This window comes from Mustela nivalis (assembly GCF_964662115.1).
Source record: "Mustela nivalis genome assembly, chromosome: 14".
NCBI lineage: Eukaryota > Metazoa > Chordata > Mammalia > Carnivora > Mustelidae > Mustela > Mustela nivalis.
Window position 1 is genome coordinate 33,806,929 of NC_139033.1, and position 26,922 is coordinate 33,833,850.

General features: G+C 42.0%; 1 protein-coding gene and 1 long non-coding RNA gene across 3 annotated transcripts in view; one reads left to right on the forward strand and one right to left on the reverse strand.

Annotated features, from left to right (window-relative positions):
* Window positions 1-26,922, reverse strand: part of CDH20 (cadherin 20) — a 204,536-nt gene that overhangs the window by 35,498 nt on the left and 142,116 nt on the right. For both annotated transcript variants that reach the window (XM_082699384.1, XM_082699385.1), the window contains exons 2-5: window positions 15,302-15,701; window positions 5,011-5,305; window positions 4,368-4,487; window positions 1,795-1,962 (exon numbers count right to left, since the gene is read on the reverse strand). In XM_082699384.1, the coding sequence (XP_082555510.1) occupies window positions 1,795-1,962; window positions 4,368-4,487; window positions 5,011-5,305; window positions 15,302-15,547 (829 nt within the window). In that variant the 5' untranslated portion in view covers window positions 15,548-15,701. The remainder of the gene's footprint in view (window positions 1-1,794; window positions 1,963-4,367; window positions 4,488-5,010; window positions 5,306-15,301; window positions 15,702-26,922) is intronic.
* The window catches only part of LOC309848173, a 69,865-nt gene continuing 63,303 nt past the window's right edge, over window positions 20,361-26,922 (forward strand). Inside the window, exon 1 of the long non-coding RNA XR_014302875.1 lies at window positions 20,361-20,491. This is a non-coding gene — a long non-coding RNA (uncharacterized lncRNA). The remainder of the gene's footprint in view (window positions 20,492-26,922) is intronic.

Sequence of the window (26,922 nt, forward strand, 5' to 3'; positions counted from 1 at the left end):
AGGATGTTTGAATTTCCTTCCTGTCTTTATGTAGATAAAAGAGATGACTCACTTGGTCTGGCTGACTCAAAGTATAGATGTTCAGCCGAAAGTCTGGTTTGACTCTGTGTTTAGTTTTTTTTCTTTCTTTCCTTCTTTTTTTTCTTTTTTAAATACCTGATTTTCCTGGTCAGGTCTTTCACATGAAATTGTGTCTGCTATCCTCATTTCTCCCAACTGCTCCTTCAGGCTTCTGATTCTCAGATTCACGTCTCCATTCCTGGGCTCCATTCCACAGGTATATCTCTATATTTCCACCATCCTTAAGGCCATTCAGCAGATTGTCGTCTGTGACTTCATATTCAAATCTGAGTTTGTCTTCCTCCTTCCCTGCCATCAGTTCCCTTCTGCATACTCCGTTTCTATCAGTGCTACAGTTCTTTGCCCTGTCACCCAGACTTCAGGCATCATGGTTACCTTGGACTCCACCCTCTGCTGCGGTTCCTTCAGCCAAGAAATCAGGAGGCAGAAACCCATGTTTTCTTACTTGTCCCACTGCACTCTTTCTGATTTTTCCTTAAGTGCTTATCATTGCAAATCTCGAACATTCTAAAAGCCTCCCTGATGGATTCCCTGGCTTCTAGTTTCCACTCCTGCCAGCCCATCTGTACATGGCTCTCAGATTAGCTTTCCTTTAGGTCTCTGTCTTGCTCCGAAACTTTTCGGTGACTTCCTTTAGAAATATAGCACATCTAGAATATAGAAATATTTAGAAATATAAGACATTTAAAACACTAAAGAGCAGGTCTCCATTTTTAGGGAGTTTTTGAATATGAAATCACATTTGCTACTTTATTTCCAGGTCTTTATACTGTAGATACATATTTTTTCTTTACATTCAGGTTCTATTGGAATGAGCTCTCAGAGAGCAGAGATTTTGTTTGTTTTGTATACTGTTCTATATGCCATACCTAGATGGTGCCTGAGGCAAATGTTTTTTGAATGAACGAGTGGCTTGCCCCTTCTGGAATGTTTTTCTTTCTTCCTATTTAAATCTTTTATGTTTTTGAGTCCTTGTTGCAGTGTTATCCTTCAATGAAGCCTTCATTCATCTTAGTTTATTGTGCAAGTTTCATTCTGGACTACTCAAGTGGCACAGCAAATGCTAATTTTTGGTTAACTTTTGATGAGTATAGAGTATGTGTTCCCCAGCTGGATCTTCAGCTTCACACGGACAGGGACTCAGTTTCACGCATCTTGTATCCCTCGTGCCCAGTGCCATTGGAAAGCAGGTGGTTGGTACTCTTGTGAATTGACTGGCTAAGGTAGTCAGATGGGTACCTCTGTGTTGATCTTCGTTTTGGGTTATTTTCTCTGTGTGTGTTCTCAACAGGGCAGTATTGTATCCAAGGGGGCAAACATCAGTTTGGGGAAGGGGGAGATAGGAACAAAAATCTTAAATGCTACAGTGGTTTGTGGCTCTCTAAAGTTCAGCCGTTCCCGACAAAATCTTATTCCTTAGTATTTCATTTTGTGGGGTGGAGTGCAGGGTGTGGAAATCAAGAAAAAAAAAAAAAAGTATATCAGAGCTCCAGAGAGTGGTGGTAATGAAAGAAGTGAGAAAGAGTGGCTCCGTGCTATGGGATGTTGGGACCCAGAAGGGAAATGGTGATATAAGAATTGTAATAAATGTAGGAAGGGAACCCATGGATAATTGAACTTTAAGAGGAACTCAGGCTGGGCTTTTTCTTCCTCTTCTGTAATAGGTGCCTCCCTCTGGCCTGAGATCTTTACTCTCACTGGTTAGGTACTCACTCTGGGGAAAGCGGGGTGGGTTATCATTGACATCCAAGAGGGTGATGTTGACTGTTGTGGTCCCAGCTAGTCCTCCAAGCTGTCCTCCCATGTCCTTGGCTTGGATAATCACTTCATAGTATTCTTTGGCTTCTCGGTCCATGTTCATGAGTGCTGTCCTAATTACACCTGCAGGATAGAAAAACAAATCCACACATCCAGTGTTTAAGCTTGGCTTTCAGGTTTCTCCCTTGTGGATTGTTAGTATTTAGAGTCTAGATGCAAATCATCTGTATTTTATTAAACTTAGGTCAGAATTCTAGCTTCGAAAGAGTGCTGTGCTTAAACAAATGGTGAAACAAACACTACCCCAGGAGGAAGAGCTTCCTTTGGCGACATTACAAGGAGAGAACAGGAGGTGGCAGCAGCGGTTCTCGAACAGAGTTAGGGACTAGCAGTCCGGGCCAATTTCAAGGATCTCTGTTGTACCAAAGAAAACTGGGGCTTTGGGTCCCGTAAAACACAGCCTCGTATGTCTGCAAATCTGTGATTTTAGATAATTCTCTTTCAGCCTGTACTTTCTCTAGTACTTTCTCTAGCCCCGAGAGCCCTTGTAGTGTGAATCACTTTTCTTGAGCAGCTCACTCCCACTCTCCTTTCCCTGTCTCCCCAATACCTGTAAGCAGGGTTGAAATTCTGATTTAATTGTCCTTTTGTTATATATGCCTTCAGTTTTGTTCTGCTTACCTATGTGCATCACTGGTTTCCACGAGCTGGGACATAAAAGATGCTCTGTTGAGTTATTCGTTTTTAACATGCATAAGGGATGAACTCCCCCAGACGGTAAGTAGCAGCATCACAGTGTGATGATACACTTTCATTTAAGAAGAGGGGTCTAAATCAAAACCCAGGGAAATGTGTTGTTTTGATCCTGCCAAGGGTGTGCTGTAATGTTTTATCTCCCTTTTAGCCCTGCTATGTAGAAAAGTTGACTTCTCTACACTCTAGGCAAAGATTAAAGGCTAGTTTACTGCAAGTTTACAGTGTGACCCTTGGCTAAATAGACCTTTTGCATGCAAAGAAGAGAGATTGGGAACCACAAACCTGTCTCCACTTTACTCCTGAAGTGTATATATTGCATTATAGTAACAACATTCTGAAGTGAAATATGCAGCATTTTCTTTTTTTTAAATGCCCTATGGGCACAGCAATAACTATCTTTTCATGTATTTTTGACCTTAACACTTAAGATGCCCCCTGGGAGCTGTCAAAATAATATAAGGTTCCTCTTAGGATATAAAGGACACATTACCCTCTTCCTGCCTGTATTTTCTTCCCTGTGGGCATTCCCCCACTTTCCCTCCCCTTCTGCAGAATTGTTAAAGTTACTGTTTTATAGAAGTCCCTCACTGCAACCTTTTTTTCTTTCCTCCTCCTAACTTATACTTCCTCACTTTCTGCTTTTACAATATAATTTTCTGAATGCCTGGTTCCCCTTAGGACTTTTGGAAAAAAAATTCGATCAGGTTGCTAATAGAAATGTATTTTTTTCTCTTTCAAATGGAGAGGTGACTTTGAGTGTTAACCATTTACTCTACCTCTGAGGCTGTACGTTTGTTTACTCAAGTTCCTTGTTAATTATTCTTAGGTCTTCAGTCTTCCTGTATGTAGAATGAGAATAACACTACTGCCGCGTATCTCACAGGTTTACAGGAATAACGGGAGGCTCAAGTATGGTAATGTCTATGAAAGTATTTTACAAGGAAGAAAGCTTGGCACAAGCAGGGTAATAATGATAAAACATAAATTCTGTAGTCAAAGCTTTCATGTAAAACTGAAAGAAACAACAAAAACAAAAAACCACAACCAGACTTCTGTCTGTCTGTTCTTTGTTGCCACATTCGTTCTTACACATCCAGTTCTTTTAGTTGTCCTTCCTGTGAGAGCTTCCCACTCAGCACTTGCCTTTTTAGGGGCCACATCCCATGTTCTGCGCTCTTTCCCCCCTCAGCAAAATCTTTGTGTCCTGGCATCCCCTTATTCTGGCCACATTCTCTACTTAGTACGGGGTGGTTCAGTGGGGAGAGCATCAGACCAAACGTCAGGGCACATATCTATAGAGAGAAGCACTTCGTTGGGTCTCAGTTCCCAGTTTCCTTATTTGTTAAGTGACCAGTAATGGACTGGATGGTTCCCCTAAGGCTCTTCATAGTTTCCAAAATCAATGATCCTAGTTCTTTAGTGAGCCTAGTTTAATGTGTCAATCCTCTTAGGTTTTCTTGGAGTGATAAAAGACAGTCCCTGCGAATAAATTCAGCTGTAGGAGTTACTGAAGGCTAGTGAGGATGTCCCTTTGTGTAGGCAGGCCTTTTGGCCTCTCCAGTCAGACTCTGTACACTGTCTAGACATAGTGCTGCTTTTACCCACCAGCGCAGTGGTTGTTTGCTGTCTTAATCCTAAAGCTTGTAACAATCTTCTTTCATTAATACAGTCCCTATAGAGTCCTGGAAAAGGAGAGTTGGGTTTATCATAAGTAGCAGTTATGAATTAGTAGGGAATAAAGCAACCAGCTCTGATGACATTGCATCACATACCTGTTTTGGAGTCCACAGAAAAATATGGCTGGCCCTGGAGAATGCTGTACACTACCCGGGCACTGTTGCCGTAGGTTGGATCATCAGCATCTGTGGCTGTCACCTGGATAACAGAGGTCCCTGAGGAAGAGAGATGGTGGAAACCTGTTCAAGTTGAATAGCTAAAGGCTGGAAGCAGTGCTGAATAGGCAATCTTAACGCATTTGCAATTGTTACGTTTGCTTCCTTGGGAGAACCCTTTTTGAAGTCAAGCTTCAATAGCTCCTAACTTGTGCCTCTCTAGTGAGACAGGAGTTAATTCGTGTTTCAAATTCTTAGTAACCAGTAAGAACAACACAGTCTTTGGGTTCTTCATTGCTTTTTTGATAATACCAAAATGCTTCTTCCTTATGAATCAAACATTTATCTGTCTACCTTCTATCTTTTAAGAATCAGAACTGAATAACAATTCTAAGCTTATTGTTACTATTATTTTTTACTGTGGCTGATTTCACTAAGTAGTTTCCTGCCTAGGGACTTGGTTGTCATTTTTGGTCCAGTTTTAGAATTTGTGAGCTGCTTTGCACATTCTCTTTGTGTATAGAGAGGAGGATCTTTTGTAGGAGAACTGCTGTCTGTGAGAATCAGTGACTCTCCACCTTACCCACTGGTGACATTTCTGGCACAGTGGCCACATAAGGTCCATCCAGGAACTTGGGCTCATTGTCATTGATGTCTTGGATTTTGATGATGAACTCTGACTCTGGCTCCATTGGTCTGCCAGTCCGCCTGTCTAGGGCTTGAGCCCTTAAAGTATACTGGGCCCTTTCCTCTCGATCAAGCCTCTGAATGGCATGGATGTCTCCAGTGGTGTCATCGATGGTAAACACGACACCTGCACCTTCTCCTGAGAGGATGTATTTGATGGATCCATCTCCCCTGTCCATGTCTGAGTGAAGCTAAGAAAAAACAAACAAACAAACCCCCAAATCTCATTATGCATATGAAGACGTGGTGGAAATTAATTGATTTTCAGTTTGATCCAAGCTTATGACTTCCTTTTCAAACTTATGACTTTCTTTGAAAGAATTTCTTTCACCCAAACATTTAAATTGTTGGTCTACAAAGAATTAATATACATTGAACATGATTGTATCAAAGACCAAATATAGATTGATGAATAAGTAAAATTCTTTCCACATCACATTCAGTATCCTGAATTTACTACTGTATTTTTAGGTTCCTTGCCCTGAGAAATATGGAAAACAGGAGTTCTGGGAAGTATAGGCCCCCAGCATGAGAGTAAGAGCAAGTCTACTAAGGAGGAGCCTAGCATTTCCACTTAAGAAAAAAAAAGTGGGCAAAGCTAACATTTTAAAATAAGTATTTGACATAAACTAAGTTTTGGAGTTTCAAAAACCTTGTGATGATTCAAGTTGCTTGAAAAACTGATGGACTGATTAATAAATAGGCTATGGCCACTATCCTGGAAATTGTAAATGACCTCCAGGGACTCCTGCAACTCTGATTCTGCAGTCCCGATTCAGTAATTTCATTCAACAGGACTATGTATGCATGCCAGTGTTCTGGGTATCAGAATGGATTTAACAGCTGGTTGTTGGTATTTGCATCAGTGTTTCTCTCTTTGGTGGGACCAGTTCCTGGGCTTGTAATTGAATCACTCAAATCTATATGTGGATAGTTGAGTTAGGGACATGCTTTTATCTGCCCATCCAACTATGTTATCTCCTGGATTACTTTGTAATGAATAAGGCACTCTCAAAAGGAGTCCAGGGCACTATTTTCATACTAGGGCCTAGAAATACATTTCTGCATCTCTAATTACGGATAACGTTCTATGGCAAGAATTCTGAAGGTTTGTGTTATCATATAAGTAACAGTCTCTCTCTAAAGTGGGTTTTAGCACTTTGAATGGTTCAGAGATTTAGTTTATAAAATAGACAACCAGTTTTAGCTTTAGGCTAGTGGAGGCAGATGTATCTGGCCTAAAACATAATGTCAGTTATAAGCTGAGGGACTTGGACAAAGTAGTGAATGTTTATTACTCTCAAATTTCTAATATTATAAATGTAGAGGGCACCATTAATACTTACTTTGAAGGGTTGTTGGGATCATTAGAAATTAATGTATGTAAAGCACCTAGCACAGCGTCTTTCCCATAATAGGAATGCTATAAATGGGGCTGATTATGATGATGGTAATAATGACGGCGATATGCATAGAGAAAAGGGTATTAACATGCCCAGCTCTTCTCTGCTCCCTTCAAGCCTTCAGGAGTGTAGCAGAGGCGGCACAAACAACCTTTGGCTTTTTTATTATTCATAGTCTAACGGGGAAGGGTATAGAAGGCTGCCTGAAGCACGGCTAGGACGGTGTTACTCTGAGCATGAAATGGCACAGACACGAAGAGGACACCTGAAAATGTATTCATAACATCCTCAGACAGGGATGGGTTTGGAGGTTGAGGCTAGCTTTGAGTTGATTTCAAACTGACTCCTGGCCAAATCACGTAGGCAGCGATTTTGCCGCCGAGAGGAATTCAGCTGCGTCTTATCTAGAGAGGGCAAATAGAATAACATTGACCGAAAAAATGGCCGAGGAATTTTTTTTCTACTTAGAGAATTCTGTTTAGAGTATGAAATTCTCACATTTCCTCATTGCATATACAGTATTATTATTTCTTGCAATCTAAATCTTCTATTTATGCAGTTAAAAAACCCAGAGGTGCCCAGCTTTTGTTGTGTAGAATAAAAAGCCATTTTATTGGAACCTGGTCATAAAGAAATGAAAATCCATTTGATCTGGAACTGTGTTTCCAGGCAAAGGAATGGGGTTTGGAGGAGGAGGAGAGAATCTCAGGATTTTTTTTTTTTTAAAGATTTATTGATTTATTTGAGAGAGAGAGGTAGAGTGTGTACAGAGGGGAAGGGGGACAGAGGGAGAGAATCCCAAGCTGATTCCCTCGCTGAGCTTGGAGCCAGCAGGACTTAATCTCACGACCCATGAGATCACGACCTGAGCCAAAACCAAGAGTCAGGTGTTCAGCCAACTGAGCTACCCCGGTGCCCTAGTCTTCAAGCTATGTTACAAGGCTGTGATCACCAAGACAGCATTGTACTGGCATGAAAACATACACATAGACCAGTGGAACAGAATAGAGAACTCAGATATGGACTCTCAACTCTGTGGTCAACTAATCTTCGACAAAGCAGGAAAAAATATCCTGTGGGAAAAACGTAATTTCTTCAATAAATGGTGCTGGGGAAATTGGACAGATGTATACAGAAGAATGAAACTGGACTATTCTCTTACACCATACACAAAGATAACCTCTAAATGGATGAAAAGACCTCAGTGTGAGACAGGAATCCATCAGAATTCTAGAGAAGAGCATAGGCAGTGACCTCTTCAACATCAGCCATAGCAACTTCTTTCAAGACACATCTCCAAAGGCAAAGGAAACAAAAGCGAAAATGAACTTTTGGGACTTCATCAAGATAAAAAGCTTCTGCACAGCAAAGGAAACAGTCAACAAAAACAAAGAGGCAACCCAAGGAATGGGAGAAGATATTCGCAAATGACACTACAGATGAAAGGCTGATACCCAAGATCTATAAAGAACTCCTCAAACTCAACACCCAAAAACCAGATAAGTAAAAAAATGGGCAGAAGATATGAACAGACACTTCTCCAAAGAAGAAATAGAAAAGGGTAACAGACACATGAAAAAAATGTTCATCATCATTAGTCATCAGGGAGATTCAAATCAAAACCACATTGAGATGCTAGCTTACACCACGTAGAATGGCAAAAATTGACAAGGGCAAGAAACAGTAAATGTTGGAAGAGTTGTGGGGAAAGGGAAACCTTCTTACACTGTGGGTGGGAATGCAAATTGGTGCAGCCACTTTGGAAAACAGTGTGGAGGTTCCTCAGAAAATTAAAAATGGAGCTACCCTATGACCTTGCAGTTGTGCTACTGGATATTTATCCCCAAGATACAGATGAAGTGAAAAGAAGGGCCATATGCACGCCAGTGTTCATAACAGCAATGTCTACAGTACTCAAAATGTGGAAAGATCCAAGATGCCCGAATGGATAGAAAAGATGTGGTCCATATACACAATGGAATATTACTCAGCCCTCAGAAAGGATGAATACCCAACTTCTGTACCAACATGGATGCGACTGGAGGAGAGACTGCTAAGTGAAAAAAGTCAAACAGAGAAAGTCAATTATTATATGGTTTTACTTATTTGTGGAACATAAGGAATAGCATGGAGGACATTAGAAGAAGGAAGGGAAAATGAAGGGAGAGAAATTGGAGTTGCAGACAAACCATGAGAGACTCTCGACTCCGGGAAATAAACAGGGTTCTAGAAGGAAGGGGGTAAGGGGGTTAGGTGAGCCTAATGATGGGTATTAAGGAGGGCATGGATTGCATGGAGCATTGGGTGTTATACGCAGACAGTGAATCATGGAACACTGCATCAAAAACAAGTGATGTACTGTATTTTGACTAACATAATTTTAAAAATGCTGTGTATTTGTATATGAAGACATGTAATCTGGAAAAAAGTTCATCCAGGGCATGGCAGATTATTTAGGGAGAAGAAAAAAGAATAGAAGCTGACATAATGTACCCAGGATTGTTTTGAGGTGTTCTACTTATTATCTAAAAAGTTTTGTCCTGTGGTCTTTAAAAAAAACTAAGCATACTTACTGTTATCACAGGCCAAACTTAAGTGAGTATTCTGTGTATGGAGTGTGCTTAGTAAGTGAAGGCTATCATTGCTGCTGTAGAGGTCCAGGTTCCTTGGGAGCCATCCAGCTGGCTGATGTCAGTAGAGTCTGGGTTGAACATCAGATCTGTTATCTTTTGTTTTTGTCTGTATTGGGAGAAGAATTTGAGGAATTCTCTGGATGGTAAGTTCCTTGAAGGTAGGAACCTCATGTGGCTTTCATTTTAGTGTGGATTCTCACATGTAGCAAGGGCTCAATAAAATTGTCTGGAATGAGTGATGTAGGGTATAGGATTAGGGTTAAAGTTTTTTGTGAAAAGTCACCTTTGTTTTAAAAGAGCTAGCAGCATCTTTCAAGTAGCTTCTGGGTGCGTGTTTGTGAGCCCTTGAGAGAAGGGACGGAGGAGGGGGTGAAAGGACATCCACAGAGACGCATGATGGCAGGAACAAATGGGGACCAGGTATGAAAGGGACCAGAGTTTGCTTATACAAAACTGCTTTCGGGCGCCTGGGTGGCTCAGTGGATTAAGCCGCTGCCTTTGGCTCAGGTCATGATCTCAGGGTCCTGGGATCGAGTCCCACATTGGGTTCTCTGCTCAGCGGGGAGCCTGCTTCCCTTCCTCTTTTCTCTCTGCCTGCCTCTCTGTCTACTTGTGATCTCTCTCTGTCAAATAAATAAATAAAAATCTTAAAAAACAAACAACAAAAAAACCCCCTGCTTTCTTAGGAATATAATTGTATCATTTCAGGATCCAGTCAGGGAACAAAACCTAGACCAGTTATTTTAGCAGAGCAAATTTAATGTGGAGAATTAGAAAGGCAAAAGGGAACACTGAGGTTTTAGAGGATTAGAAACTCTAGGAAACAGCTAGTGTCCCTCTGGCTGGGGGCAGAGGGCAGCAGTTGGGGCTCCTGGAATCTAGATGTTTGGAGAATTCTGGACCTGAGGGCTCCGAAGAGGGAGTGCTGTCACCTGGGGTTGGAGCTTCAGGAGCATGGAGGAGGTGCCCCCAGCACCCACTTCTTTCAGACTTCAGACCCAGGTTTCTGAGGAGGGGCTGCCATCCTGGTGTGCTGCGCTTTCTGAGGGGATGCGATGAGGCTGGTGCTGGGGGTGTGGGGAGGAGCTGGGAACTGGAAGCACCTGTTGGCTGGGTAGCAGGAACAAGTCCCTTCTCCCTCCTCCTGCCTCTGATTCTCCCTCTCGTACATTCTACTGTCGGAACCCAATGGGGTGCTGGTCCAAAAAGGAGAAACTGTGGCTCGCAGAGTCCCAGCCCTGACTGACATCGCTGTGGGGCGTAGGGAAAGGTGAATACAGAGCTGAGAGACTCTAGCTGAGGAATCAGCATGGTAATGTGCATGTAGCATTAGGGTTTGCCAGCCACAGAATACACATCTGGTTATGACCACTGCAAACGCGAGCATTGATAGCTTTCCCTTACGTCACTCAGCAAACTGGCAGTGTAATAAAAATGTGTTTATAATCTGTTCGTATTAAATTCTGCTAATGCTGACTGAGTACCAGCTCTTCAGAGGAAGGTAAGGGGCTTCTGGAATGGAGTTGGCAGCACATGGTTATGTACATATTGGGAAAACATTCTTCCTCCCCAAATCCAGAAAGAATAAGACAGGTATCCTAATAATGTTGGAGTTCATAAGATGTTCAGTCAAAGGAGTAGTGAGTGGTGTGAAGTCCAGGTAAATTATGAAAAATCTTAGTTGATTTAATATTTAAAAACAAGGGTGATTTTCAGTCTTTTTTATCATCTCTCACAGTGCTTCGTACAATTCCAGGAGCTCGGCAGTGCTTACGCTTCGCGGTTAGACAGCTTCCGTGTAGCTGTTAACCTCAGCATGCCTTGGAACCACAGCTTCGTGCCCACGCACACACTCTCTGCATCCCGCTCTTTGCATATGTCAATATAATCTAGCTTTAGCTCGACACTGCCTTGTCCCTGGAAGGCCCAGTGTGGATTTTATAAGGCCATAGCAATTACAGCTGATAATTGTTGCCATACTCCTCTGAAATAAGCAAATACTCAGGCAGGCTCTCTAAACAGACATCTTCCAGAGCTCAAGGTGACAAGCTAAATGCCCTTGGGAGAGAGGGAATGAAAGGTGGATAAATTCTCTTTCAGAACAGAGAGGGGAAGTGCCTGGGTAAGTGAATCTATAATGCGGGGTCAGACCCCACTCCACTGGCTGCTCAGTGCTGGCTGGGTAAGAAGGCTGTAGAGATGCACCGGGGTTTCTGTGTCCTGGGTTGCGTGTCGTTAACAACGGGAGGGCGCTAATCATGAGTACAAGAGAGAGAGGGTGCTAGACAGCTAAGTTCCCCACATCAGGAAGCAGTTGGGCTTGGTCGGATTCCTGGTGCCCTAACACCATTGACTTTTCATTGTGTTTCTCAGGGCTGAGTCTCAGGGCAATGAAAAGAGAAGCCTGTGGCTGCGGTGTCAGATTTTCTGTTACCTTCTTTGTATTTTCAGACAATAAGCATAACCTCTCTGAACCGCGTTCCACAGGCTAATTATCTAGTAACAGACTATAGAAATGAGCCCTGGAAGTATAGTCTTTCACAGGCTAATTATCTAAAAGTGGTGAATCACACTTACCTCACTGCACTGTTATGATGATTAAATGATCTGCTCCATGTGACTGTGACTGACACATAGCCCCGTGGTAGCCCAGTACAAACCTTTGCCTTTCTCTAGTGTCGTATGTCCAGCCCTGTGCTGGGTACTCAGTGTTGGGGAAGCCTAGGAAAGGCTGTTTGGCATCTCGGCTTCTGCCCTTGGGAAAAGGGAATAGGGCTCTAGATCGTTGAATACAAATAAATGTACTTTCTTTTCTTTCTTTCTATTTTTTAGGAAAGGAGAGAGCTTTTTAAAATCTTTTAAAAGATTTTTCATAGATTTTATTTATTTATTTGACAGAGAGAGCATAAGTAGGGTGAGCAGCAAGCAGAGGGAGAGGGAGAAGCAGGCTCCCCATAGAACAGGGAGCCCAATGCAGGGCTTGGTCCCAGGACCCTGGGATCATGACCTGAGTGGAATGCAGCCGCTTAACCAACTGAGCCATCCAGGTGTCCCCAAATAAATGTATTTATTAAAGTTTAGCAGTAGCCATATATGTCTAGTTGGAAGAAATATTTTACAAATAGAAGTTAAAAGTTTTTGAATAGATAGGAGATGTGTTCATGATGAAAATGGCTTTTAAACTAAGGCCCTGAGAAACTGGAATGTGATTGAACAGAGAGGCGGTGACATCGTGTCCTGGGTAGGGCAATAGAATGAGTACATGTCTGTGTTAGGGACAGATGTGGTATGTTATCAGGGCCAGCATGGCATCAGGACTAGATTTGAGAATCGTAGGGGAGGGCTGGATAAGGGAGGAGGACTCATTTTCTGCAAGTCCTTGAACTATATGCTAAGGTTCTGATAAGCATTGGAGCTACAATGCTTTCTGAATCAGAGGAGTGACATGATGGAAAGGGTGCTTCAAGGAGATGAATGTTCTGAGTCCTGGGGGAGGACTGGGAAGATTCTCTCTACAGGGAGACAGGCAGTGGCTGCTTAGTTAATCTAATCATGAGGAGCAGAGGGACCACAGTAATGACAGAGCCTGGTAGAGGATGAGGTGAATCTGAGAGAAACTGTCGAGGAGATATTGGTGACTGGTTATGCATGAGGGAGGGAGGGAAGGAAAGGAAGAACTCAAAGAGAAGTCACAGATTTTGAGGCTAAGAGATTTGCAGCTGTGTTAGGTTACATGCTTTAAGGAGCTGCTGAGTTCGTATAATGATATCCCTATCTACGAATCCCTATCTACGACTGTTACTGCTACTGCCACTGTCACTACTATCGTTACAGACTTATGATCAGTAAGATCTTACTCTGGACCAGGTCCTGTGCTGAGCACTTTACATGTGTTAGCTTATTTAATCCTTACCACCCCGAGAAGTATCCACTTATTAAATATCTTTTTGAGCCTCTTCTATGTGACAGGTGCTGTGTTAGGCCCTGGAGATAAAATGGGAGCACTGTCCTTGCCCTCACTGAGCTTACAGTCTAGTCCAAGGCTTCAGACAGCACTCATAAATAAACCAATGAATTAGATGTTGTAGGTTGTGATTAGAGCTCTGAAAAAAATAGTGACTGTGAGAGAGTCTAACGGAGGGGCCTACCTTAGAGAATGGTCTAGGAAGACCTAGATTCAAAATGAATCCTAAAGAGTGAGGAGAAGCCAACCACCACAGAAGCCAGATGAAGAATATTTTATTATGGGAGAACAATTAGGCAAAGCTTGGCAAGTTGTAGGAAATGCCGGAAGGCTATGTCCCTGGAACACAGGAGGAAGGGAAAGAAAGAGTGGCTTGTGATGTGGTGGGGGGCCAGGAAGCAGGCTGGAGCAGAGAGGGCTGGCTTCGGAAGCTGTGGGGAGGAGGCCTGGGGATTCAGACGACAGTGGGAGCGCACTGAGGGACGTAAGCAGAGTGATGTGATCTGACTCTCGTGTGGAGAATGGATCAGAAGAAAGTGTGGGTAGAATTGTGGAAACTAGTTGGGATCAAGGTGTTTGCCCAGCTGAGAGAGGTCAGTGGAAGTGGGGGTGGGAGAAATGAAGGATTTGGGATGTATTTTAGCAGAGGACTGATGATTGGCAGGTAGACTGGGGGAGGGGGCAAGAGAAAGGGAAGAATGACCACCTTATCTCTGGTTTTAGAAACTGAGTGATGGCAGGCAGTGCTAATAACATAGGGAAGACTGGGGACAGGTTTGGGAGGGAAACCAAGAATTCCTTACCGGATATGCTACGTTTAGGAGGGCTTTGAGTCAAAAATGTGGAACTGTCACATATGCGATAAGGTTTATGAGTCTGAAGCCCCGACAAGCGGCCTGAGCCAGAGATGGAGGCTTTGGAGTCACTGGTTTAGAGGTGGTGTTTAAAGCCATAGGGATGGCAAATCCATCCAGAGAATGAATGTCGGTAGAGAAGACGGCCGGGGCAAAGTTGACGAGCCAGACCACGAATGGCTGTGGTCGCGAGGAGGGAAGAGGGCCGCAAAGAGGCTGAGAAGGAAGGAGGGAAAAATGGGATTGTGAAGGTCTAGAGGCAGAGAGAAGAAAGTGATTCAAGAAGGAGGGACTGATCAGCAGCACACGAGGTGGGTGGTTGTGTACAATGTAACACGAGATTTAGTAGTAGGGGGTCCTTGGAAGCACTGAAAACACAACTTTAATGCAGTGGACAGAAGTCAGATCTGAACTCAGAAGTAGGTAGGAGTTGGGGAAAGAGCTTATGCAGACAACTCTTTGAGAAGTTTTAGTTCTTTTGTTATCCCTGTTTGATGTTTGAGGAAACAGGCTAATGGGGCTTCACGTCCTTTCCAGAGTTGTTCTGGAAGCAATTGGCAAAGCTGGGTTTTGAGCCCACATATGTTTGACTCTGAAACCCACATTCTTAGCCTCTGTGCTAAACAAGTGTTTAAGTTATATTTGAATGAATTATTTATTTTTTAATTAGGTCCTTGTTTCCCATTTTCTCTCACTTGGTTGCTTTCACAAAATGGTCTCTGATTAACATCCAAATAAAGTAAACACCGGAGAAAGCCTGGATTAAAAATGAAATGATGGTAGATAAATCAAGGGAATTCGAGTGTAAAGTTTATAAATATATTCATTGATTGTCTCCAACTTTTCTAAAGCACTTGCTAGGATCTTCTGAAATGAAGAATGTTTTATTCTTTTTTTTTCCCCCCATTAAAATTAGGCCCTAGGCAATACGTATGGAAATGCTTTGGGAAAATTAAAAGAAAAAAAAGGGAGCGCTCCCTCTGCTCCCCCCTTTGCATTTTCCCATTTCTCTCTTCCCCATTCTGCTATTCCCCACACTGCCGCTGCCGCCTCTTTTGGGACTCTGATGGCTCTTGCAGGGTCCCAGGCTTTTCCTCCAAAATCCAATTCCTTGTTTTCTCCCACTTAGAACAGAGCCTTGGACAAGGAGAGAAGTCTTTCCTTTTCTGACTGGGATTTGACAAAGCCAAAATTAGATTTCAGCTAACTGTCAAGTAACAAAATTGTTCTCAGGACTGCAACACAGGCTAGGTGACCTCTCTTACTCGATTCATATTCGTACTCCCTTTCAATATTCGATACCCTGGTAATTTGTCTGTGTGGCCATTCTTACCTTGCCAACATACAAAGGATCAGTTCCAGTGTACTCTTCCAGAACAAAAAACTGGTTCCAGACCCAGCTCCTCTTTGTCCGCGAGTGTGACTGTGGCTTGTCTGACAGAAGTGCTTCTAATTTGCCTGGTGGTGTTGGTGTGCCCGAGAGAACGGTGGTTGTAAGGTCCATCAGTCCCCAGAAGTACAAGGACATGCCAAGTCCCAGCCAGCTCTTTGCATTGCTCATTCTACCAGAAGTCCACATGGGATTGCCAGGTTTTCAGAAAGTAAGGTGCAGGATGGTAAAGCCACTGGAACTCGAGTATTTTCCAAGTGAAAAAATACCAATGCAGTTTCCTGGACACTTAAGCTTCGCAAAGGAGATCTCGATTTGAGTCAGTCTGCTTGAAGTTGACTTCCTGTCAAGTTAAGGAGAACACACTGTGATGATGTCAGATCCTCTCCTGTGGGCTTATAGCAAGTTTTCAAGAAATGTCAGTAAATATTCTGTTCTCTACTCAACGAATTATTGAGTCATAACGTGTTATTGCTTTAGAAATGTTTGAGTAACAAATAATATTTTAATAAAAAGAAGACAACCTATCTTGCTATAATCAATCCCAAACCTTTGGATATGGTTCAGTGGGAATAAAACTGGTGAATAAATTTCTTCTCATTGGTAACATAGCTGGAGGGTGATGCTGTATTATTGATTGTCTTGAATTAATAGCGGGCTCTTTGGAATATTTGTATCAGACAGCCTCCTAAACTTTTAAAAACAGCATTCATTTCCAAATTTACAGCTAATAACTAATATTTTCATTAGCCCAGCTGCTTTTCGTGGCTCATTAAAAAGCCAAAAGCAAATCCAACTGCCTTTTTTTGCCACCCACAATTATCTTATGTCTTCCCCATGTTATTGATAACGTTAGGAATCTCAGATTTCATTTATAAGCAGCCACAGATCACTTCTGACTTTAATCATTCTCTGAGTTCCTTGTGGAATTTGTGTTTCACAGTCTACTGCTCTGGCTCTGAAGCCCTGAGAGGGGCAGCTAATGTGACCTTTCTAGGGTTTGAATGGTCAGTTAATCATTCTATCACTCACAACAGACTTTAAAGTGCCCTTAGTCACATGCTACTGTGGGCATGTCAGGAGAGGCCAGCCGACATATTTCTTTCCTGATCTGAAAGACTCATTTAGACAGAGGGATGTTGACTTCTACCCCGGGGACACCTTTTCATCAGTCAAACTTCTTTTGTTGCTATGAAGGCAACTTAGCTGGTGACCTCACTCCTGGGCTATGACCTCATCCACCTTTTCTTCCTTTACTTTGGCTGGGCGTAATGAAATGGCATAGCACTCCCTCCACTCTGTCGGAACAACCAAAATGTCTTCTGTGGGCTTAATATTCTCACTGCTAATGTGGAGAACTGTCAGCGTCTCAGAATAGATGTGTGTGTTTGGGGATTTCAGCCCCATGCAACCAAATAATGCTCCCTTTCTACAAGTGGTTTAAAAATGAATGCATTGATGGCACCTCAATTACCACCTTCTACCTGTCACCATCAGAACTCATTTTAGCATTCTCTCAAATAGTCACTATTGAAATGAACAAAGGAATTAAAAAAGATATCTTATAATCATTTCACACAATATGCCATTTCATTTCTGTGTGAGAAATCACTTCGGTGAGAACTGATAAAGGGGACCAGCTGGGGGAGACTGTAGAATTTCTGTAACCTGAGGGGAGGCTGTGCCTCACGTTCTAGCTCTTAAACTCAGCTTGACTGTTAAATAAAAGCAAGCTAGGTATGCCTTATTTAAGGTGACGTGTTTGTTAATGAAGAGCAGTGGTGTGCTAGAAGGTCGGTTACCAAGTATTAGCAGTTTTCCTCTTTGGACTGATGGACAGAAACCCAGCTCATGTTTCTTTGATGCTGGTCTAAGAAGAGATGTTTTGAAAGGAGTCTTAACCCAGGGAGATGGATTAATGAAAAAGGTTGGTGAGAAACAGCTATGCTGTTTTCGGGACTTAGAAGGTGGACTAAAGGGCATGACCCCCGAAGCTGTCACCAGAATACTGTGATGGATGGTCATAAGGGGAATATTCCATGTGTTGCAAACACAAAGCCATCTATAACTCCCCAGAGAGCGCTAGGCTGCGTATTCCACAGTTTGTCCCCCTGGTTCTATTTTCATTACCTCTTCCTTGTTCATTCTATAAACTTCAGTTCCTCCAGGTAAGTAGGGAAGGAAAATCTGCCTGCCTACTTCACAGGACTATCTGAGGATCTCTCCGCCAGGATTACAAGGGTGAATGTACTCTGTAAATGACTGAAGTGCCAGCCAGCTGACGTTAGAGCAACCACCCAAGGAGAGCTTACCTGGGTTGTGTTAGAAATGGTGAAGCTGGGGTGCCTGGGTGGCTCAGTGGGTTAAACCTCTGTCTTCAGCTCAGGTCATGACCCCAGGGTTCCGGGATAGAGCCCCACATCGGGCTCTCTGCTCAGCAGGGAGCCTGCTTCTCCCTCTCTCTCTCCCTGCCTCTCTGCTTAGTTGTGATCTCTGTCAAATAAATAAAATTTTTAAAAAGTCTTAAAAAAAAAAAAAAGAAATGGTGGAGCTAAGCCTGAACCATATCTCGTGGGCACTTTTTGAACCAACATTCTGAAAGGGCTTAATGTATATATATTATTTCACAGATTTCTACATTTGGGATAAGTACTGTGGGGTATTAGATTGTGGCCTAGCCTAATTCTGTAATAATCACAATTATTTTTTTTCCATATAAAGGAACTTAATGAAGGACTAGCTGTTAGAAAACTCTGTAGAGAAAAATTCTTTTTCGGGGTTGCATTTATTAAAGCTAGAATTCAATGTATATACTTTAATATATTTCTTTTTATGTCTGTTTCACATGTGCACATTTTGCCTAAGCACTTTTTTAAAGATTGTATTTATTTATTAGAGAGTGAGAAGGGAGCATGAGCAGGATGAAGGGTAGAAGGAGAAGCAGACTCCCCGATGCGGGGCTCAATCCCAAGACTCTGGGATCATGACCTGAGCTGAAGGCAGATGCTTAATTGACTGAGCCACCCAGGTGCCCCGCCTAAGTATTATTTTTGACTATTTTGTATTTTCTCTAGCTGGTTTTAGAATCTTGCTTTCGGATTCTAGGTGCTCAGGTGCAGGCATGTTTGTGTGCGGGAGTGTGCAGATGTCCCCTTTCCTGCTTGTATGCTCAATTTCTGGACAGAATGAGATTTGAGGAAATTTGGGGGGATTTTAAATACTGTCCCTTATGTTCTCTCATCTCTTATAAACTAGACATGCATTCTTGCCAATTAAAAGTTCCTGTCTTTACCTCGGTGTGATCTGAAGAGCTTGAGAAAAAAAGGTGTTCTTTGGAATCTTTGTGATGAATATTTTGTAGGTCGTGCGGCTGCCTGAGCTTTCATCTGTCTTTCCTGCCCACTTTGGCCTCCTGCACACGAGTGCAAGGTCCTCACGTTCTTCCCTTTCGCTGAACACATACCAGAGCAGCTTCTGGACATTTAGGACCTGTAGAGTCCTTGGTGATCCTGTGAAAGCTTGGGTGGTCTGGGTGTGCCTCTCATATTCCCCCTTCCAGACATCAAATACCAAAGCACGCAGCACCTGTAAACTCTTTGTGTTAAATGACTTGATAGCTACAGTTGGCGGAAAGCACTTTATTCTTGCCTCCTCTGGGCAGAATGCATGAAAAATACTCCCTGCCTAACTTTTCAGAAAGTAAAATCTGGGTCTTAGAAAAGTTATGTTATTCTTTTCACAATTAGAGCTGTTTATACAAATGAAAGGACGTCAGTTCTATCAGAAATACTAACCGGTTTTCAATTCTTACAAAAAATATGGTTCTCATGTTCATGTTTTTCCTGTGGGATAATAGTGGCGATGATCTGTTGGAAGGTGGGCTAATTTCTGCTGTTCTTGTAAAGGAAGAGGCTAATATATGTATATTTGTATGTATAGATCTGCTTTGGAAGACCACATATGCCACACAAAGAATACATTAGTGGAAATTGACTTCTGTGTTAAATGAGTCTTTTAAAAGTTTTTTCCCCATCCTGCCTGAAGAAAGCAAACAGCTTGGTAATGAACACAGTAGGAAGAAATTAAAGTTGTAGATAAAGTGTGCTCTTGGTGAATTGTTTATTTCATTACTTAAATTCGTTGTGATATTTAAAATGTAGGGGGAAGGGAATGTTACTGCTTTCTCCTTGAAATGAACTGGGCTTTTACGGTCTCCCTCTTATTTCTTTTCTTCATTATTCCAATTTTCCTGAGCTTTTCATGGTTAATGGAAGTATTGCTCAGTAAAGCTCAAATGACATCTCTCTAGAAGCAGAAAGTCCGCTGCCTCTGCTGCTGACTCCCCCTCTGGAGGGAAGAAAGTGTTTTCATTTTTTGATACGACCTCATGTCTTTAAGAGGTAAATATAGACAGTGGTGTTGTGGTTTTGGGTTGCCAAACTTCTTATCACTTTTACTTCTAGAAAGAGCCTTAAAGATGTACTTAAAAAGAGAAAAGAAACCTTGCGAAGATCCTAGATATGGTGGTGAGATGCGACTGCGTACTGGGATGCGTAGTGGCATTCAGTCAGAACCGCATCTCAGGGCCATCATGCTATCCTGCCTCTCATTCAGGGGTCTCATCTGAGAACTACGAGTAAGCACACTTACGAGTCGCAGCTCTCAGTACAGAGTATAGAACCCAGAGAGAACAGAGCAGGTGGTTGTGATATAAATTGGAGAGAAAAGTTCATGTGATAGGGATATCTTTGAATATGTATATTTCACAAACAACAAGATACCTATTGTGGAATCCTATAAAGAAAATATTTTCATTGCTTCTGTGAATGGACTTGCAGCATTTCTTAACCTGGATGTGTGTGGCTGTACTGCTGACCAGACTCCGCCCCTGGGAGTGTGTTTTGGAAAGGGTGTGTACTGTGGTTTTGAATGCTGGAAGATGAGACACTTCTCTGACCTGAAGTCTTTTTCATTTACTGCAGATGTGTCGTCTTCCGTTTCCTCCTGGGCAGCCAGTCATTGAGTGAGTAGAAACTTCATCTTTCTTTTGTGGCCACCTACGTACCAGCCTACGCAAAGCTACCTATTTCGGGAGGCGACCGACCCTCGGCAGAGCAGGAGGAGGTCGTCCAGGTACTGGATTTCTTGGATTTGGGTTGTGCTCTTACTTCCACTCCCCTATTCCATGCTTGGCCAGCCTCATGACACTTGCTCCAACCCCCAAGTTAGCCTTTCTGCAGTGAATACGGCTTAGAGTCAGTGTGTACATTTAATGTGGCCACATTTCCTTTCTCTTCCCCTCAAAGAGGCTGTTTATAAATTGATGGTGTCTAGAATTGAGGAATTATGGTATTGCCTTTTTTAAAAAAATTGAGCAGCAGAAGAAAAACCAAAGCACATTTAATTTCCATGGAGATTTCGTAGAAAAGGTGGCCATTGCTTTTGCTTATCCTAATTTTGCTTACCTGTGAATTCCCACTTCTCCAGGTTCTTCAAAAACTGGAAATTCTGAGCCTAAAAGTTCAGTTACAATGTTCACTCCTCTCTTATCATCTCTGAAATCTTCCTTTTCTCACCACTTGCTCCTTTCCTTTTCTTTCCCCACAACCAAAGTAGTTTATGAGAGGAAGTGCTTTTAAGAAATTCAAAAATGGAAGTATGGGGCTGACGTGGCTGAGGGGGAGGCCCAGTGTGATTGAACCAAAGAATTTAGGCCAGTATCTGGTTTTATATGAGGGTGTGTGTGTGTTTGTGTGTGTCCACGTGTGGGTGAGAAGAATAGAACAAAAAAAATGGGAGAAAGTGTGAGTTACGTAATTAGGACCTGGCTTTGAAAAACCTGGTCAGGCCCTTAATAAAAACCACCTCAGCATCCTACACATATGCCGACCCTCTAGCTGTAAACTCTCAGCTCAGGTCATAAACAAAGGCATTTCTACTGAAGAAATCTTTTCACTAGAGTTCATGCCCAGGTCCTCCTTGCTTTCATTTCCATTGTAATTAATTTTTCCATTTGAGGATGCCCTGTCTTTCTTTCCATATCTTCCAAGAATGGCAAATAGATTCTTATGCATCTTTTCATGCACACTTAGTATCTAGTACATGTTTTAATCCTAAAGGAGTCAGGAAGTTTTTGACCTACTTTATGCTTCCTCTAGTTTTCTCTTTTAATCAAGCTTATGAAAGTACAGTTAAGTCCATGGGCAATTTCTCTGACTACAGTTAGACAAGAATGATCAATTTTGATTTTTCGGAGTTGTCTCATATGCTCACTAATTTCTCGTCTTATGTGGCATTTATAATTGCACTAAATTTGTGCTTGTTCGTTTTAAAAAAGCATGTGTTTTAAATTAAGTAATTCTCTGGCTTAAGTTCTTCCTCAAAAGAAGTTGCAAATAATTGCTACTTACAGTTTTCTCTTTAACTTTGCCTTTGCACAGACCTTTAGGAAAGCAGGACAGTTCTGTAGTCCTTCCTGGACCATAAAGGTTAATCCATAGGAAGAAGAGTTTTTGGCAAAACTCAGTTAGCTGTCTAAAATTAAGACTCAACTTATTAATTTGATAAATATTTGAGCATCAAATATGCTTGATCAATAGTGGTTTGTGAAGCCAAATGAAGTGGAGTTTCAGTTTCAGCCCTAGGACCTCTTAACTTAGCAGTCTTAAGCAAGTGACTTAAACTCTTTCATTCTGTTTGTCATCTGCAGACTGGAGATAATTATAGACTCTCACAGGGTGATTGTCAGAATTAAGTGAGAAAATATACATGAAGCTCTTAGCATGGTATTTGGCAGATGGTTAAAACCTTATGTTTGAAAAACAGTAGGCGCTTAATAATTGTTCTCTTTCCCTCCTTCAAGGAGTTTACAGTTTAGTGGGGGAGATATTGCCATTAATACTGGTAGGAGTAGGAGTAGGCGTAGGCATTATGGCATCACTGGTGGCAGTGATGACAGCGTGGTAGTGGCAGGAATCGCAGAAGCAGCGACAACAGAAGCGTTAGCGTGGAGTGTTCACTTCATGCTAGGCCGGGTAAGTCCTGTACCTTTACTTTGTCATTTAGTCTTCGCAAGAATCCCATGAAAAGGTATACTTTTCCCATTTTACACAGAGACGGACCAGTAGTGGTGTGCTGGGATGGCTCCTCGGCTCCCACCAGCTCTCCCGAGAGCTGATTTGCATGTTTCTCTGCAGCTCCTTAAACTGGCCATGATGTGAGTGTTGACACCATAGCTCTTGGCAAATGTGGTGGGAGAGCGAGCGGGAGAACTTGGATTCTGCCTTAGGAGCGACTACAGCACATGGTTTTTTTTTTTTTAAATAAGATTTTATTTATTTATTTGACAGACGGAGATCACAAGTAGGCAGAGAGGCAGGCAGAGAGAGAGGAGGAAGCAGGCTCCCTGCTGAGCAGAGAGCCTGATGCAGGGCTTGATCCCAAGACCCTGAGATCATGACCTGAGCCAAAGGCAGAGGCTTTAACCCACTGAGCTACCCAGGCGCCCCTACAGCACGCGTTTTGTATGTGACTGACTGTGACACGGGTCTTTTTGTGACATGGATTGCCAGAACCCTGAAACCAGTGCTAGGTCAGGTCAGGGGAGGGGTAAATGACTTCTGTGAGGGAGGAAAAGTTTAAGGTAGCCTATGAACTAGACCTTGAAGGATGGAGAGGAGGGTATTCCAAGGGAAAGCAAATGCAAGTGCCAAGGTGCAGAGGAAGGATGCAGAGCTTGAATTTGGGTGTAGAATGGGGCCTGCAAGAGAATAGTGAGGGGGTGCCTGGGAAGCTCAGTCATTAAGCGTCTGCCTTTGGCTCAGGTCATGATCCCAGCCAGGGTCATAGGATCAAGCCCCTCTTCAGGCTCCTTGCTCAGCAGGAAGTCTGCTTCCTCTCCCACTCTCCCAGCGTCTGTTCCATCCCTCGCTACGTCTCTGTCAAATAAATAAATAAAATCTTAAAAAAAAAAAGAGAGAGAGAGTAATGAGAGATGGCGCAGGGGAAACAGGCAAAAAACAGTAGCTAGGAGCTTGAATGTTGCTGGATTTGAAGTGTTTTGAATCTGTAGTTGTTTCTAGTGAGCAGTTAAAGGTTTTTGAGCTTGCAAACCAGCCAGAGCGAGTCCCATCACTGTTTAGTAATGTCGCTACTAAAGAGTGGTGGAGAGCTGGTGAGAGAGTCTGTTTAGAGTCCCGGGGAACCCGTAAGGAGGACTTCAGCCAGGAATCCTGGGGTAGGAAGAGGATTGGGGAAGAGGCAGAGTTTGCATCACTGGGAAACTGAATCCATGTGAAGGAACGTGGGTACGGGGGTTGAGGGGCTAATGAAACAATGATAGGAAAGTTCTGTGCTTAGGTTACAGCTGGAAATTGGGAGGAGGCATTCGTTAGAGGCAAGGTAATAAATTTGGTTTTAGAGTTAGGGATAAAAAATTCATCCTTCTATGCCTGATTATTTAAAGAGGCAAGAACTTTCCTTCTCTTTTTAGTCCAAAACTTCAAAGCAGCTTTGGACATAAAGAATGTGAGCTTCTTCCTCTCCCTGAGAGTGGTTCTGGCTGCTTCCAGAGCACACGCTGCCTGCACGCCCCCTGCTGCTGACCCAGGGCTGGTCCTGCTCCAGGTGCCTTTCTGTGGCCGACTTGGTGAAGCTGACTCTGGGGCTTCAGCTCAGCTAGGGACCTTTCGACCTGTTAGCTCCCAGATGTTTTTCGCTTTACACAATACCCACTCTCACATTGGAGTCATGTGTTTTTTATCTTTCATTTTTCTAATGGGTAAGGAGCGTATACATAGAGGACAACTGGATACTCTGTTCAAGGAAAAGAAAAAACTCCTGGTAAAACAAATAACCCCCCCAAAATCACACTGATATTTATTTTTTCTTCTGTAGTTTGTCTTCTAATATCTGTTTTCAAAAATACCTCTCTTTTGGAAAATGATGCATAATTTAGACTCAGGACATTTTGGCTTAAGACTCTTTCTAACTCTGCCCCTTGACGTGTGATGCTGGGTGTTTGCTTAACCTTGTTGAGGCTCAGATATCTTCTTTAAAGATTTTATTTATTTATTTGACAGAGAGATCCCAAGTAGGCAGAGAGGCAGGAAGAGAGAGAGGAGGAAGCAGGCTCCCTGCTGAGCAGATATCTCCTTTAAAGGGCTTAAAGATTTAAAAGGTTGTCGTGACCTAATACTATAGATGAAGTTCTGTTTTATTTTATTTTTTTACTTCCTCTGTGTTTCCCATCTCTTCTCTCTCCTCAGAGTGCCTCATGCATTTCCCGTTGGCTCTTCATTACTTGGTATTACAGTTATTTACTTGTCTCTCTCTTCCCCATATTATAAGCTCCTTGAAGACGCAGATAGTGTCTTTTATCCCTAAACTGGTTACCTAGTATAGCAGTTGACACATCTCTGGTGTTTAGTAAATATTAACTGAGTCCTGATGTATTTTTATTTATTTTATTTCTTTAAAGATTTTATTTATTTATTTGAGAGAGATAAGAGAGAGAGAGACAGAGATCATGAGTGGGGGGAGGTACAGAGGCAGACTCTCTGCTGAATGGGAGCCCAACGCAGGACTTAATCCCAGGACCCTGGGGTCTTGACCTGAACCAAAGGCAGACACTGAAGTGACTGAGCCACCCAGGCACCTGCTGATGTGTTTTTAAGCTGTAAAAAGTATTTAACACTTTGATATTATTATTCTTTCTGCCTTCAGTCTTTTAATTTTATTTAATATTTTTTCATTCTTAATATCCGTTTTTACCACCAAGGTATTAAGAAGCATGTATAATCAGACAATATAAAGGCAAAAAAGTCCAGAAAACAATGAATTTTTACACGTTATAGTTTTGTTCTTAGACAGCGAATAAAATGAACCCTGATAAGTCAGAAGTGCTCTAGACCTTGGCATCATTTATTGCAATATGAAGTTAAGGAATCCTTTGTAGAGATGCTGGGAAACCTGATGAGGGATTTGGCATTTGAAAAATTATAGTGCTCTAAAATTCGGGGATATTTTTTAGTTCTCTAGTTAAAGGGAAATGACCACAAAGTTATCTCTGGTGGCTTAGCTTTTTATCTCTTTAATTCTGGGGAAAGGGGCTGATATGAGCGTGTCTTTTTCTAGAATTGTTTTCATTCTCTACCTGTCCCTTCTTTATTGAACTTAGACTCTCTATTGGTCCAGTCTTCACCATATGGCTATATTTACATTTCCTTTAAAATGTTTTTATTCTGTCGTTTGGTTATGAATAGAAGTCTGTGATGATAATTGCTCCACTGTCTTCTAGAACTCGGTATTATCATTGAGAAATGTCATGTATTTTAGCAAAATGATAGAGAAAACTAAGAAAAAGACACGGGATCTTAGAGAAAGGAGATCCAACATAGAAGACTAGTGAGGAAAAGCCCTAGGATAACAATTATATACTAGGCCTGACACAGAAGCCAGACTAGGGGAGGGAGGGTACCAGGGAAAGAAATGAAACTGATATGAAAGGGCTTGAGAAATTCTTACAGGTTTTGGAAAAATTACCAATAACCATGAAACAGATATTTTGAACACTTGAAAAAATAATAGTGACACATGCATAAAGAAGAGGAGAAAAGAAAATACTAGGCAGTTGTTAATCCAGAAAAACAAAGCTGTTCTAGAAAACAGGAATTAGAATCTTAATGTACAACTTTGCTTGATAGGAAACAAGATTCATTCATAAATTTTGACTAATTTAGTGAAAATTGAAATAGAACTGTGTTGAGAGGGTGAGAGAGGGGAGAATGAGTGGAAGTATATTTAAAGAGGACTAAATCCTCAACTATCCTACTGGGAAGTCAACTTCAATCATCTAAAATAGATATTTCATGGGGGGCCTGGGTGGCTCAGACGGTTAAGTGTCTGCTTTCAGCTCAGGTCATGATCTCTGGGTCCTACCTGGGATAGAGCCCTGCGTGGGGCTTTCCATTCAGCAGGGAGTCTGGTTCTCCCTTTCCCTCTTCCGCTGTGTTCTCCCTCTCTCAAATAAATAAATAAAATCTTTTAAAAAATTAAATAAATATTCCAGGATTCCAGGGATACACAATAGTGTTAACATATTACTTAGAAATATAGGGGCAAGTACCTGAAGAAAGAACTTCTGGGGTTGCCTTTAGGAGTTGAGTTTTGGGGTGGGGCAAGGAACTGCTTTTTTTTTTTTTTTTAAATTATAAGCTTTCCAGTACTGTCTTATTTTATTTTGTTTTTGACCAATGCAAATTTTTTACTTTTAATAAAATAAAAACTGATTAAAATTTTAAAAGCATTTTAAAATAAACAAAATAAATATTGAAGAATTAAATAGAAAAGAGACCCTCCAAACAGACCTAATGAATGTATTTTGTATTTTTTAGGACTTATAAAAAAATTTTAAGTGTTTCTGAGATCCAAATGTATCTTATAACAATCACAGTTACTAGTATTTATATTATTAGCACGTACGTATTAATACCTTTCTTCTCCCAACCTGAAATTCCAACTGTTATATTTCTGGCACCTTTTGATTGTGTTTAGATCAAGGAAGT